A 14,376-nucleotide genomic window follows, 5' to 3' on the forward strand; every position below is an offset into this window, starting at 1 on the left:
TGCCACCATTTTCAGTCCTTAATTTCAAGGGGAGGGGGGGCCTGGAGCTCCCAACCCGTTGGCCCAGGCTCTGCGCCGCACACAGCGCTTGGTGCGTTTCAGGTCGCTGCGTTTGGGGTTTTTGTTGTTTTTTTTTTTTTTTTTTTTTCTTTTTTCCTTAAGGAAACCGAAAGCGCCGCTCCGTGCCCGGCTAAGTAGGTCAGGAAGCGCCGCGGCTTTAATCGCGCGGAGCCGGGCCCCCCCCCCCCGGGCTCAGCAATAATCGGGGGGCTCGGGCACCCCCCGCCAAGCGCGCCCCCGGCTGCCCCCCCCCCCCCCGCTGCCACGCACACATCCTCTTTAATTTATTCGAGAGAACTCTAACGGTGTTTTCACTGCGGTATCTTGTATTTTTTATTCGTGATTCAGAAATGTGAAGGAAATAAACGACAATAAAAAAAATAAAAAAACTGCAAAAAGGAGGAATTTAAAAAATAAAAAAAAAAGCCTCCCCCCCTCCCGGTCTGCTCCCGGTGTTTCGTTCCTCGTTCTCTAGCGCTAACCACTCCGGTTGTTTGGTAAAGTCACTTAGTGTAATTAATTGTAACATATTCTTTTAAATAAATTGATTTATTGATGAAGCTGCTGGGAACCGTGGCCATTTCCTTCACCGCGGCAGGCGCGGGGCTGGGAGGGGGCTGGGGGGGGGGGGAACCCAACCCCAAATCCCCAGGGTCCCTCCCGACCCCTCCCCGGGCAGGGACGCTTCAGAGCCATCGAGGTTCAGGAATTTTTTTTGTTTTTGTTTTTTTTTTGTAACTTTTATTTAGACAGAAAAAAATAAAAGGAGGAAAAAAAAAAGAAAAAAAATAATTAAATTATCCAAAGTAACCGCAATAAATAGCAAATAAGTTAAGCGCCGGTGTCTCCACCGCAGACGTCAACTCCCCGGGGTCTGTGCCCCCCGCGCTACCGGCCCCGCGCCCCCCACCCCCCACCCTCTAAACCGACTCAGCAGGTACCAAACCCCCAAAAAGGGGGGGACAGAGACAAAGAGAGGAGCGGCCGCGCCCCCGCGCCCCCGGCCAACGGAGTTATGTACAGGGGGGGCAGCGGGGAGGGGGGGGGACCCAGGGCATGGCTGCACCCCCTCCTCCCCCGGGTTTGGCTGGGGAGGGGGGCACTGGCACCGGGCACTGGCACCGGGCAGCAGCACTGGGCAGCACCGCCGTTTGGGCCAAATCGGCCCCAAATTTGGCCCCATGGCGGTTTTGGCCGTGTCCCCGTTTGACGCCGGTGGCCGCGGGGGCTCCGTGGCCGCGCTGCTCCGGGACCCTCCCGGTGGGCGCAGCTCCCGGTGCCTGCGGTGAGTCCCTGGGGCAGCGCCTGCGTGCGAGGCCGGGCATATCCCCATTGCAGCACAGCCCAGTCTCAGCACAGCCCAGTTTGTCCCAGTACAGCCCAGTTTTGGCGCATCCCAGTCTGTTCCAGCACATCCCAGTCTGTTCCAGCACATCCCAGTCTGTTCCAGTACATCCCAATTGCTGCGCATCCCGATGCTGCTGCATCCTGGTCTTGCTGCATCCTGACTTTTGGTGCAGTTTCAGCACATCCCAGTTTGTTCTGGCACATCCCAGTTTGTTCCAGTTCATTCCAGTTCATCCCAGTTCCGGCACATCCTGATGCTGCCGCACCCCAGTTTGCCAGACCCCGACTTTTGGTGCAGTTTTGGCGCGTCCCAGGCTCGGCTGCTCCTTGGCCATGGCCGTTGGGGGGGGTGGGGAGGCCGGGGGGGGGCAGACCCCAGTGCCCATGGGGGGGGATTGAGGCAGGTTGGGGCTGGGGCAGAACGGGGAGGGGGTGGGGGTGGCAGTGTGTGTGTGTTGGGGGGGGTCCCACTCACCCTGGGGTCTTGGAGGGGGGAGAAGGGGGGGGGAGGGGGCGTGCCAGGCCCAGCCCCCTGTGTCGTTTCCTCTCCCCCCGCCCGGACCCCATGGTGGCCCCCCCCACCTGGAGCTGGTTTTGGTCCTGTTTGGTGAGAAAAAAGCTCCAAGCAGGGGGTTCCCCCTGGGGGGCAGCGGGGGTGATGGGGAGGGGGGGTCCCATCCCATCCCCCCCCCCAGGCTGACGGGACATGGGGTGCTGGGGGTGTCCAGATTGGTCCGGGGGGGGAGGAGGGGGTGTCCATCCTTCCTGAGCATGTGGGGGGGGTCTGTGTGTGCCCCCCCCCCCCCTCCCGCCAGCAGGACTGAGCCCCCCACGGGCACCACTGGGGTGTCCCGGGGGGGGCTGCTCTGCAACTGGGGGGGGGCACCCAAGGGTGCTGCTCCGGCACCTCCAGACCTGGCGAGAGGGGAGATGGGCGGGGGGGGGGCATTAAGCAGTGCTGGGGGGGGGGAGCAGGTGGGACCCCCACACCCCCAACGAGCTGTGGGGTTTGCGGGGGGGGTCCTGGGGGGGCTCACCGGGCTCAGTAGGGCCGGTTGGCGTCCTTCGGCCGCTTGAGCTGCACCTTGAGGCGCTTCATCCCGATCTGGAAGCCGTTCATGGCCTGGATGGCCGCCTGCGCGCTGGCCGGGTTGTCAAAGCTCACGAAGCCTGGGGGGGGGGCAGGGGGGGCGCTGGGGACAGGGCGGCCGCGGCTGCCCCTGCCCCATGGTGGCTCCCCCAGGGGACGTCCCGCACCCCCCCTGTGCTGTCCCTGTCCCCTCTCTGCGCTGGCTGGGAGCGCTCCAGCCGGGACGACCCCGTGCCCTGGGCAGGCTGTGACCCCCCCACAGCCCCCCCACAGCCCCCCCACAGCCCTGCGACCAGGCCAAGGTGTCCCCCAGGTCCCTGGGCATGGGGAGGCCCCGGTCATGGTGTCCCCACGTCCTCCTCAATGTCCCCAGTGTCCCCATGTCCCTGGTGTCCCTGATGCCCCCCATGCCCCTGGTGTCACCGTGTTCCTGGTGACCCCAGTGACCCCAGTGTCCCCGTGCCCCCCCCGGTGTCCCCGTGCCCCCCGTCCCTACCGAAGCACTTGCTCTGGTTGGTGGCGCGGTCGACGAAGACCTTGGCGGAGATGACGTTGCCGAAGGGCAGGAACATCTGCAGGATCTCGGTGTCGGCGAACTCCTGGGGCAGGTGGTAGATGAAGATGTTACAGCCCTCGGGGCCTGCGGAGGGAGCGGCATCACAGCGGGCACCCGGAACCCTGCGCCCCCCCGTGCCCCCCCCCAAAAAACAACCCACCCCCACCGCCCTTGGGGTGACCCCAACCCCCCCACCCCCCCCAATGGGCACCCCAAGCCCAGCGCCCTTTGAAGGGGGGGGTCCGGGGGGGGTGGTCCCGGGGTGCTCTCACCTTCGCGCTGTTGCTGCTGCGGGGGGGGCGGGGGGGCCAGCAGGGGCCCCGGGGGGGCGAAGGCCGGGCTCACCAGCCCGTAGGCTGCAGGGTAGGCGGCTGCGTGGGCAACAGGGGGTCAGCACGTCCCCCCCCCACACACCCCCCCCCCAGCCCAGTGCCCCCCAGTGCCTGGTGGTGGTTCCCCCTCCCCCCCCCAGAACCATCCAGGTGCCCCCCCCAAGCAATGCAGTGCCTCCCCCCCCCAGTGTCCTCACAGTGCCCCCCCCTAAATCTATACACCCCCCCAGACCCCCCCCAACTGCACCCAGGGCTCTTAAATGCCCCCCCCAGTGCCCCCCAGTGCCACGCAATGCCCCCCAATGCTCCCCAGCAGCCCTCCAGTACCTCCCAGTACTCTCCCAGTGTCCCCCAGTACCCACCTAACACCATCCAATGCCCACCCAGTACCCCCCCAGTACCCCCCAGCACCCCCCCCAGCCCCCCCGACCTGTGTAGTGCTGCATGCCGGCGTAGGCTTGCTGCAGGGGGTCCCCGGGGGCGGCGGGGCTCTGGGCTGGGGGCAGAGCGGGGGCTGTTAGGGGCGGCGGGGGGCAGCGGGGGGGCGGGCAGGGGGGGGTGGCCGGCGGTGGGCACCTGGGAACGGGGGGACCCCCCCGGTGTAGACGGCCTCGGGGGCGGGCGGCCCCGCGGGCTGTGCCGGCACCGGGCTGTAGCCGTTGACGCTCAGCGGGGCTGCGATGGCGGGCACCGGGGTGGCGGCCATGGCCGGCGGCGTGCTGGTTCCTGCGGGGACACCCCCGTCACCCCCCCGGCCCGGGGGGGGGCACCTCGCACCCCACCCCTCCTCACCACGCCCTGGGGGCACGGCCACCCCCAGCGGCCCCATCCCTCCGCGCCCCCCTCCCCGGCCCCAATATCCGTGAGGTCGGTGGCTCCAGGTCCAGTGCCACCTCCACGTCCCCCCCCCACATGGGGTCCATGTCCCCAAGGTCCCCCCATGACCCCCCCACGTCCCCATCCCTGGCATCACCTTCCCTGGTGCCCCCCCCACCTCCCCATCACCACCCCTTGTGTCCCCATCTCTGCTCCCGCTGCCCCCCCACCCATTTCCCAGTCCCCCCCCCACCCCCGGTGCCCCCCCCCAGCCCCCTCCCTCCCCGTGTCCCCGTCCCCGTCCCCCCCGCGGCACCGACCTGAGGAGGGGGGCAGGGGGGTGGCGATGAGCCCGTTGGGGGTGACGGTGCCCATGTGCTGCATCTGGACGGCCATGGTGGCCATGGGGCTGAGGTAGGCCGAGTGCGCGGCCACCAGGGCCGCCTGCTGCTGCATCAGCTGCGGGGACAGCGCCTGGCACCGGGCACCGGCCCCCGGCACCCCCCCGGGCAGCGGGACCCCCCCCCCCAGAGGGTGTCACCCCCAGGGCCCAGCACCCCGGGGTCCCCATCCCGGGCCCTCCATGGGGGTCCTCATCCTCTCTGTGTCACCCCGGGGTCCCCATGTGCCTCGTGTCCCCCCCATGTCCCATGGGGGCCCCCATCTCCCCTGTGCCCCCCCCAGGATGCCGAGGCCGATCATCTCCCCATGCCCACCCCCCAATGACCCCACCTCGGATTTTGAGCTCCACCACCTCCTGTCCCCACCCACGTCCCCATGACCCCCCCATCTCCATGACCCCTCCACCCCCATGACCCCCCATGTCCCAATGACCCCCCCCCATCCCCATGACCCCCCCCACTTCCCCTCCCTGGACTTCGGGGTCCATCAGGGGTCCGTCTCCCCCTACCCCCCCATAGTCCCTGGGGCCACCCCTCACCCAACATGGGGTCCACCCCCCCCGCGCCCCCCCCGTGCCCCCCGTGCCCCCCCTACCGCCTGCGTGTAGGCGCTGTAGGCGCCGAACTGGAGGGCGATGGGGCTGAACATGCCCAGCTGGCTCGCCACCTGCTGCATGCGCCGCAGCCCCCGCTCCTTCTCCGTGTCCGCGAACTTCACCACCAGGCTGGACGAGGCACCCTGGGGGGGGGCAGGGGGGGGCACGGCCCCGCGTCACCCGGGCATGGATGGGACAGGATGGGGATGGGATTTGGGATGGGGATGGTGGTGGGGATGGGATGGGAACAAAATGGGAATGGGATGGGGTGGGGTGGATGAGGTGGGATGGGAGGGGGACAGGGATAGGATGGGAACAGGATGGAAACAGGATGGGCATGGGATTTAGGATGGGATGGAATGGGCTGGGATGGAGTAGGGATTTAGGATGAGGATGGGGATAGGATGGGAATGGGATGGGATTTAGGAGGGGATGGGATGGGAACAGGATGAAGATTGGGATGGGACGGAATGGGATGGGAATAAAGGTGGGGATTGGATAGGGAGGGGATGGTGCTGGGGATGGGATTTAAGACGGGATGGGAATGGGAATGGGATGGGAATGGGATAGGATGGGAATAAAGGTGGGGACTGGGACTGGATGGGGAGGGAATGGTGGTGAGGATGGGCTGGGATTGGGATGGGATTGGGATGGGAAGGGGACAAAGATTGGGATGGGGACAGGGATGGGATGAGGCTGGGACTGGGATGGGATTGGGATGGGGCTAGGATTTAGGATGGGATGGGGACAGGACGGGGACGTGGTGGTGCGGGGCTGGTGGGGGCGCTGGGCACAATGGGGATGCTGCGGGTCGGGGATGACGGTGGCCATGAGGACGGTGCCGGTGGAGGTGACAGCGCGGGGGCAGTGGGGGGGGGCAGTGGGGGGGGCACGGGGGGGCCGGGGGTGTCTCACCGGCAGCGTGCGGCTCCCGTGCAGGGCGGCGATGGCAGCCTGGGCCTCGGCGTGGCTCTGGAACTTGACGAAGGCGCAGCCTGGGGGCGGCGGGGTCAGCGGGGTCAGCGCCCCCCCCGGGCCCCCCCCGGCCCCGCGGAGCCCCCCCCACCTTTGCTGGTGCCGTCGGGGCCGCGCAGCACCGTGCACTCGTCGATGGTGCCGAAGGGCTCGAACATCTTGCGCACGTCCTCGTCCGCCTGCTGCTTGCTCAGCATCCCCACGAACAGCTTGCGGTCCTCTGCGGGCACAGCGTGGCTGGGGGGGGGGGCGCGACCCCCCCGGGGGTGGGATGGGACGGGGTGGGACCCCCAGGATGGGACCCCTGGGGTAGGGGTGGGGACACAGGAAGGGACCCCCAGGATGGGGACCCGGGGGGGGGACAGGATGGGACCCCCCAGGGATGGGAGCAGGGAATGGGACAGGACCCCCAGGATGGGGATCTGGGGGGGGACACAGATGGGACCCCCCCGGGGATGGGGGTGGGGGCACAGGATGGGACAGGACCCCCGGGAATGGGGGCAAGGGATGGGGCAGGATGAGACCCCCGGGGATGGGGTCTGGGGGGGGTCCAGGAGGGGGTTCTGGGGGAGTTCTGGGGGGTCTCAGGGGGGTTCTGGGGGGCTCCCGGGGGGGGTCCCGGGGGGGTCCGCACCTCCTCGGCTCTCACTGTCGGCCGGCTTCACCTGGATGGGCCGGTTCATCTGGGGGCGACAGCGCGGGATGGGGGCACAGCCCCCCCCCCGGACCTCCCCCACGGAACCCCGACCCCCCCCCATCCCCCCATCCCTCCCACCCCCCCCAAGATGCTCCCATCGCCATGGCAACGCCGCGTCCCCGCGTCCCGTTACCGGGCAACCGTGGGGGGGACCCCGGGGATGCGCCCCCCGCCCCCCCCCCCCACCGGTACCTGCCCCACCCCCCCCCTCCCTCCGGTAACCCCCCGGGGGGGGGGGGATGGGGGGAGGGCACAGATGCGCGGTAACCATGGCAACGGCCGCGCTCCATGGCAACCGCCTCCTCATCCCCAATTTCCCCGTCCCGTTGCCCGGCAACGCGCTGACATCAGCAGCGCCGCCATAAACAATGACGGGGCGGGGGGGGGGCGGGGGGGGGGCGCAGAACCCCCCCCCCGGGATGGGGGAGGGGCTGGGGGGGGGGCTCAGCCCCGGCTCACCCCTCGCCCCCCCCCCCCCCCGCGGTTTTTCCAAGCAGAAAGCGAAGGTTGTGCCCCCCCCCGCCCCCCCCCCCGGGCCCAGATGGTGCTGGAAATGCCCCCCCCGGGGGGTGGGGGGGGCGCTAATCCCCCGCTAATCCCGGGATCAGCCCTGGGTGGATCAGGGGAGGGGGGGCACTGAGCTCCGGGACCCCATCGCCCCCCCCCCCCAAAAAAAATCCAACCCCCCCCCCCCCATGGCACAGCTCGGGGCCCCCACCCCCGCCTCCTGCCCCCCTCCCCGGTACCATCCCCGCTGGGGGCGGTTGCTGGGGCGGTGCCCCCCCTAATTCCCCCCCCCCCCCCCGACAAAATAATCCCCCCCCCCGCGGGGATTATTACGGCCCCCAATCCCCCGGATTATCCCCAGCGAAGCCAAAGCTCCCTGGGGACAGCGAGGGGGGGCCACCAGGCTGTGCCCCCCCCCCCCGTGACGGGGACCCCTCAACCCCCCCCCCAGCATCCTCGCGGTGGGGGGATCCCAGGCCAAAATTCATGGGGGGGGGGCACTTAAAATGCTCGAAGCTACAAATAAAGGCAGCCCCCCCCGCCCCCCCGGTGGCTTTGTTAGCCCGCCTGGCAGCGCTTCGTTAGCGCCGGGGCCTCGTTAGCGCCGGGCCCCTCTCGGGGGGTTTGCCCCCCCCGGGGGCAGATGTTGGGAGAGGGGGGGGGACATGGAGACCCCCCCCCCCCACTCAGGGCCCCTATTTTGGGGTGAGGATGTTGGGGGGGTGAAGGCACCGGGGGACACCAGGGAGGTGCCTGGGGATTTTTGGGGTGGGGGCGAGGGGGGGGCAGATGGGGGGGGGAGGTGCCCCCCACCCCCCGGACTCACCCCCGGCAGCGTTTTCTGCTCGTGCAGGGCGCTCTGCGCCTTCAGGGCCGACTCGCGGGCGCAGTAGGTGAGGAAGGCGCATCCTGGGGGCACAGCGGGCGCTGGGGGGGCACGGCCCCGGCCTGCCCCCCCCCTCCCCACACCCCCCCCAGGGCCGTGCTCCGGGGCCGGGACCCTGCGGGGGTGTCCCCCTGTGTGTGTCCCCCCCCCCCAGCCTCAGGCCCAGCCCCAGGGCCCTGGGAGACGCCGCGGGGCCCATGGCACCGGGCACCCCCCCGCGCCCCTACACCAGCACCGTGCGCCTTGCACACCTTGCACGCACCTTGCACGCCCGTTGCAACACCCACTGGGCACCCATCGCACCCCCGTACACAAGCACTGCACACCCACACACCCAGTGCACACCCACTGGGTGCCTTGCACACCCATTGCACACCCATTGCACACCCATTGCACACCCATTGCACACCCATTGCACACCCCCACCCCCATCACACCCGTCCACAACCATCGCACGCCCACACCCCCGTTGCACACCCCACCCCCATCACAGCCGTGCACGAGCACCGCACACCCTGCACACGGCCATTGCACGCCCCCCCCCCACATCACACCCCGTACACAACCACTGCACACCCACACCCCCATCACAGCCCATAAACAACCGCTGCACACCCACCGCACACCCACTGCACACCCCCCCACACACCCCCCCCACACCCATCACACCCCGAACACAACCGCTACGTGCCCCCCCACACCCATCACACCCCACACACCCCTTGCACACCCCATTTCCACCCATTGCACGCGCGTTGCACACCCCCCCCAGCCGTTACACACTCATCACCCCCCCACACCCTTACACGCTCATCGCACCCCCCCCATCACCCCCGTACAACCACCACGCTCCCCCCCCCCCCATTGCACACCCTACATGCGGCCATCGCACACCCCACACCCATCGCACGCCCCCACCCCGCTCCCCGAGCCCCCCCCGCCCCCCCCCAGCAGCCGACACCCCCGCAGCACCCCGAGCCCACCCCCCCCCCGCCGCCCCCGCCTCCTGCACGGCCGCTCCTCGCCCCCCCCCCCTCCCCCCGATGGTCTGTGCGGCTCCCCCCGATGGTCTGTGCGGTGCCTGGGGCTGGGTACGGGGGGGGCACCCAGAGCTATGGGGCTGGATTTGGGGGGGGTACCCGGGTTATGGGGGGTACCCGGGTTATGGGGGGTACCCGGGTTATGGGGGGGGTACCCAGTGCCTGGGGCTGCCCCCGGGTTGTGGGGCTGGGTATGGGGGGGCACCCAGGCTATGGGGCTGGCTGGGGGGGTACCCAGATTATGGGGGGGGTACCGAGATTATGGGGGGGTACCGAGGCTATGGGGGGGTACCCAGCACCAGGGGCTGTACCCGAACCGTTCCTGCCCCCCCCCGACACCCGACGGGGGGGGGGCTCCGCCTGATGCCGGCGGCCGCGCGCAGGGGCCGTGCCCGGGGCTGGCGGCGGCTCCCGGTGCGGGTGCCGGTGCCGGGGGGTCCCGGTGGGTCCCGGTGGGTCCGGGGGGGTCCCGGGGGGGCCGTACCTTTGTGCATGCCGGTGTACTTGTCCTTGATGACGGTGAGCTCGTAGATTTTGCCGAACTGCTCGAAGATGGGCTTCAGGTCCTTCTCCTCCAGGTGCCGCGGGATCTGCCCCACGAAGAGTTTGATGGCGTCCGGCTCCTTCATGGGGGCACCGGGGGGGCTCGGGCCCCGCTGCCGCCGCCGCCGCCGCCGCCGCTCCCGGGGCCGCCGCCGGGGCTCGGGGCCGCCGCCGGGGCTCGATGCTGCGGATGCCGCCGGGCGGCTCCCGGTGCCCGGCTCCCGGTGCGGCTCCCGGTGCGGCTCCCGGTGCCCGGTGCCGGTGCCCGGTGCCCGGTGCCGGCCCGGCCGCGCCGCACACAAAGGACGAGGCGGCCCCGGGGCTCGGCTCCGGCTCCGGGGACGGGGCGCGGCGGGGCGGGGGCAGCTCTGCCCGGGGGGCGGCGCTCCCGGCGCTCCCGGTAGATCCCGGCCGCTCCCGAAGGGGCTCCCGAAGCCGCGGCCCCGGCGGCTGCCGGCACAGCCCGGGCCCGCCCGCCCCGGAGCCCCCCGGTGTGGGCGGGGAGGGGAGGGGGGAGGAGGGGGGTGGGTTTTTTTTTTGGGGGGGGGGTGCGGGGGGGGGGCTCAGCGCCCGGCCCGCCCCATGGCGGCCGCGCTCCCGGTGCAGCCCCGGGACCGGCCCCGAGCCCCGCGCCCCGCTCGCCGCTTTTCTGCCCCGGGGGGGGCCGCCCCGGCCGGGGGGGAGGCAGAGACGGGACCGGGACCGGGAGCGGGAGCGGCACCGGCACCGGGAGGGGTTGAGGGAAGGGGGGGGGGGCGCGGGGCGGGCGCGTGCCCGGGCTGGGGGCGCGTCCCGTGTGCGCGTGCCCGGCCGAGCGAGGTGCGCGCGGCCCGGAGCTGTCCCCGGTGCTGAGCTGGGGGGGGGCGGGCCGGGGCGGGGGCACGCGAGGGGCGGGGACGCGCGTGGGCGGGGGGGGGGCGCGGGGACGCGCACGCGGCCACGCCCGGAGCAGAGGCGCGGGGCCCACGGGCACGCGCGAAGGGGGGGTGGGGGGGGGGGCGCCGTGCAGGCGGGGAGATGCGCGCCCCCGCCGCCCCCCCCTCCCCCGCGGGAACGCGCACGGGCGGCCCCCCCCCTCCCGGAACGCCCCCCCGCCCCCCCCCCCTTGCCATGGCGACGCGCGGCGCCGAGCGGCCCGAGATGGCGGCACCCAAACAGGAGGGGGGGAGGTGGGGGGGGCACCGGGGGGGCTGGGGGGGCATGGGGGGCACGGGGTTGGGGTATTGGGGGGGGGCAGGGGGGTGGGAACGGGGGGGGGCACGGGAGGGGTGGTGGGGGAGGGAATTTGGGGGGGGCACAGGGTGGGAAAGGGGCTGGGGGGGGGCACGGGGGGGGGGAACGGGGGAAATAACAACGTGGGGGCGGCACAAGGGGGGTGCCAGGAGGATACCGGGGGTGACACGGGGGGGGGGGGGGGGCAGCCCCCCCGGGTGACGTTCACCCCCCCCACACCCCCCCCCACTGACACCTCCCCCCCCCCCCCAGCCGTCCTGCGCCTGTCCAGTGAGCGCTACCTGCAGGCACAGCCGGCCGTGGGGGTGCTGCTGCGCGGCTTCCTCAGGTGGGCCCCCCCCTTTCTGTGCCCCCCCCCCCCTTTCTGTGCCCCCCACCCGTTTTTTGTCCCCCCCCTCACCCCTTTCCCCCCCCCCAGGGCTCTGATCCGGCACCGGCCCCACGACATCCTGGAGTTCGCTGCAGGTGAGGGGCTCAGGGGCTGCCCCCGGGCTGAGGGGGGGGGGTCCAGGAGGGGGTGACCCCCCCCCGAGGATGGCAGCAGCCCCCCCTAACGCCCCCCCCTCGCCCCCCCCAGAATACTTCACCGACCCCGAGCTGCCCGCGAGGGTCCGCCAGGAGCTGGAGGCCACCGGGGCCACCGGGGGGGGGGACAGGCAATAAACCCCGGTCACCGCCTGCGCTGTGCTGTGTTTTAACGCCCCCCCCCCCGGGGGTGTGAGGGCAGTTGGGGGCCCACTGCCCCCCCCCGGAGCCTGTTCCACCCCCAAGACCCCCCCCAACACCCCCCAACCCCCCCAGTCCCCACGGCTTCACCACGCTGGGGTCGGTGCCGAGCCCTTTATTCACCACGGGGGGGGGGGCAGACACCGAGGGAGGTTTTTTTTTTGGGGGGGGGGGGGGTCCGTTCCCGGGGGGGGGGCTCAGAGCAGCTCCTCGCGTTTGGCCGCCAGCAGAGCCTCCTCCCGGGCCCGCTGCTCCCGGCGCCGCCGCGTCCGTGGGCGCAGGAATTCCGTCACCGCCATGGGTACGCGCACCGTGTCCAAACCGTTCACCTGCGGCACCGGGGGGGGGGGTCAGCAGGGGGCAGCCCCCCCCCCTGCGACCGGGGTCCGGCCCCCTCAGAACCCCCCTCGTGGCTTTGGGGGCTCCACGGGGCACGGGGAGAGGTCCTGGGGATGCAGGGAGGGGCTCTCATCCCTCTAGGGCACGGGGATGGGTGTGTCCCCCCCCCGAGAAAATCAGGGCATTCCCCCCCCCAAAAAAAACTCAGGGCACTCCCCCCCCCAACACACCCTGCCCATGCTGGAGGATGGGTGCTGCCATTTGGGGGGGGCACCCAGGCAGCGCCAGACCACCAGCACTGGGGGCAGGGAAGGGTTTGGGGGGGCGGAATTTGATTTTTTTTGGGGTGGGGGGGCCCACCAGGACCCCCCCCACTCACCGTCACGTCGCACCAGTACTTGCCCCACCTGGTGATGGGCTCCGGTGGCAGCCGCAGCGCGTGGGGGGCACGGCCACACGCAGCTGGGGGGGGGCAGGGGCAGGGGGTGAGGGGGGGCAGCACCGGGGGCCGTGCCCCCCCCCGACCCCCCCCCACAATTCCATTAACGTCCTGAGCCCCTCAGAGCCCTGCCCATCCCCGCACCGCCCCGGGCACCGGCCTGGTGGGGCTCGGGGCCTCCCCCCATGGCTCTGTGTGCACCGGGGGGGGGTGAGCAGGGGGCCCCCCCCGGGGGGTGCTGCGGGGGGGGGCACTCACATTGCGCAGGAATGCCGGGCCACGATGTCGGGGGTGAGCTCCCAGCGGACGTTGTTCTTCATCCCCACCTCCAGGCGGCAGCTCCGCAGGAACTGCAGGGTCTGGGGGGGCACGGGGGGGCACGGGGGGGGCAGCGGGGAAGGGCACGGGGGGGGGGGGCAGAGGTGTCAGGGGGCAGCGGGGTGGCCCCCGGGGGAGCCGTCCCGGGGGGATGGAGGAGCCGGTTGGGGCGGGGGCTCTGTGCTCCGGGCCCCCCCATAACCCCCCCCGTGCCCCCCCCTCACCTTCTCTCCACTCTGTGTCTGCGTCACCTCCGTTGTCCCGGCCTCCTGCTGCTGCTGCGGGGGGGGCACGGGACCGAGGGGGGGGGCTCAGGAGGGGGCCGGGACCGGGACCGGAGCCCCCCGCGGCCCCTCCCGCACCCCCGTGCCCCGGACTGGGGCTCGTTACCGGGGTTCCCGGGGGGGGGGTGTTACCGGGGGGGGGTCCGGGGGGGCCTCACCTGCCGCTCCTCCTCGAACAGCCGCCTGTTCCCGGGGGACGCGTACACGGCCAGCCCCTGCGGCAGGAGCTTGTTGCGCCCCAGGGACTTCTTCACGAGCACGGTGTCACCGCGGGTCCCGAGCCCTGGGGGGGGAACGGCGGCGGGGTCAGGGGGGGGTGAGGGGGGGGGCAGCCCGGTGGGGAGACCCCAACCCCCCCCACCCCCCGTGGGGACGCCCCAACCCCGCTGCGCCCCGGGAGCGAGCCCCAAATGGGCCCCAGGGCCGCAGCCGGGCCCCACCGGGGGGTTCGCGGCTCTCGGTGGCGGCACCGGGACCCCCCCAGCCCCCCCCCGGTACCGGCCCCCCCCCGGTACCGCCCCCCCCCCGTACCCTGCACGGGCCGCGTGAGGATGAGCTCCAGCTCGGCCTTGGGCAGGTGCTTGCCGTCCTCCAGCAGCCGGTACACGCGGTGCCGCCGGGGGTGCAGCCGCGGCGCCCGCCCCTCGCGGCTCAGCGGCACCGGCCACCAGCGCTCCACAACCACCGTGCCCTGCGGGGGGGGAACGGGGCGGGACGGGTCAGGCCGGGCCGCTCCCAGCTCCCCCCCCCCGGAGCCCCCCGGCCCTCACCCGGCCGTGGCTGAGGCTCAGGGCCCGGCTCAGGGCCGTGCCGGCCGCCAGCCCGCGGCCCCCCGCCGCCACCGGGCCCAACATGGCCGCCCCCAGACGGCGCCGCGAGGACCCCCCCGAGGCCCCCTCCGCGGGACTGCCCCGCCAAGCGCCTGAGCCCAGGGAGCGCTGCGCATGCGCAGAACGACCCCGCCCCCCCCACACCGGGCTGCTCGGCGGGGCGCGAGGACCCCACCGGGGGCTGCCCGCAGAGCGCCTGCGCCCGGTGCTGCCCACCGGGACCCCACCCTCCTCGGCCCCCCCCCACCCCCCGCCGCCTCCCCGGCCCCGTCCCGGTTCCCCCCGGTCCGGAGGCACCGTCGCACCCCGGGGCTGCCCGGTACCGGCTGCCCCTCCCCCCCCCCCGGGAACCCACCCGGGC

At 72.1% G+C, this 14,376-nt stretch overlaps 2 protein-coding genes and 1 long non-coding RNA gene across 6 annotated transcripts; 1 reads left to right on the top strand and 2 right to left on the bottom strand.

Moving 5' to 3' along the window:
• Positions 1–470: 470 nt before the first annotated feature.
• LOC119713779 (CUGBP Elav-like family member 3) lies at positions 471–10,320 on the bottom strand. Of its 4 annotated transcripts, none has more exons than XR_011805005.1 (13): positions 9,788–10,064; positions 8,204–8,286; positions 6,808–6,856; positions 6,265–6,393; positions 6,114–6,193; positions 5,198–5,341; positions 4,522–4,660; positions 3,962–4,111; positions 3,816–3,881; positions 3,326–3,424; positions 2,994–3,096; positions 2,445–2,577; positions 471–2,322 (listed from the first exon to the last, which is right to left on the bottom strand). XR_011805005.1 is itself a non-coding variant. In XM_072028068.1 (13 exons), the coding sequence occupies exons 1-12, from the start codon at positions 9,930–9,932 to the stop codon at positions 2,450–2,452; spliced, it is 1,356 nt and encodes a 451-aa protein (XP_071884169.1). In that variant the 5' UTR covers positions 9,933–10,320; the 3' UTR covers positions 471–2,322; positions 2,445–2,449. The 4 variants fall into 4 exon arrangements, 2 of the variants coding, with proteins under 2 accessions (XP_071884169.1, XP_071884171.1); XM_072028068.1 differs by having other exon boundaries at positions 2,994–3,137; positions 9,788–10,320; XR_011805006.1 differs by lacking the exon at positions 3,326–3,424 and having other exon boundaries at positions 9,788–10,063.
• Positions 10,321–11,286: 966 nt separating this feature from the next.
• LOC139999578 (uncharacterized) lies at positions 11,287–11,760 on the top strand. The gene is made up of 3 exons (XR_011805033.1): positions 11,287–11,407; positions 11,498–11,544; positions 11,657–11,760. It is a non-coding gene; the product is annotated as an uncharacterized lncRNA (long non-coding RNA).
• Positions 11,761–11,972: 212 nt separating this feature from the next.
• On the bottom strand, positions 11,973–14,091 carry MRPL9 (mitochondrial ribosomal protein L9). Its single transcript, XM_072028072.1, has 7 exons — positions 13,956–14,091; positions 13,717–13,876; positions 13,344–13,468; positions 13,126–13,179; positions 12,849–12,942; positions 12,524–12,606; positions 11,973–12,134 (listed from the first exon to the last, which is right to left on the bottom strand). The coding sequence occupies exons 1-7, from the start codon at positions 14,037–14,039 to the stop codon at positions 12,003–12,005; spliced, it is 732 nt and encodes a 243-aa protein (XP_071884173.1). The 5' UTR covers positions 14,040–14,091; the 3' UTR covers positions 11,973–12,002.
• Between the last annotated feature and the right edge of the window lie 285 nt (positions 14,092–14,376).

The sequence above is a fragment of the Anas platyrhynchos genome, chromosome 26 (genome assembly GCF_047663525.1).
Source record: "Anas platyrhynchos isolate ZD024472 breed Pekin duck chromosome 26, IASCAAS_PekinDuck_T2T, whole genome shotgun sequence".
NCBI classification, from domain to species: Eukaryota; Metazoa; Chordata; class Aves; order Anseriformes; family Anatidae; genus Anas; species Anas platyrhynchos.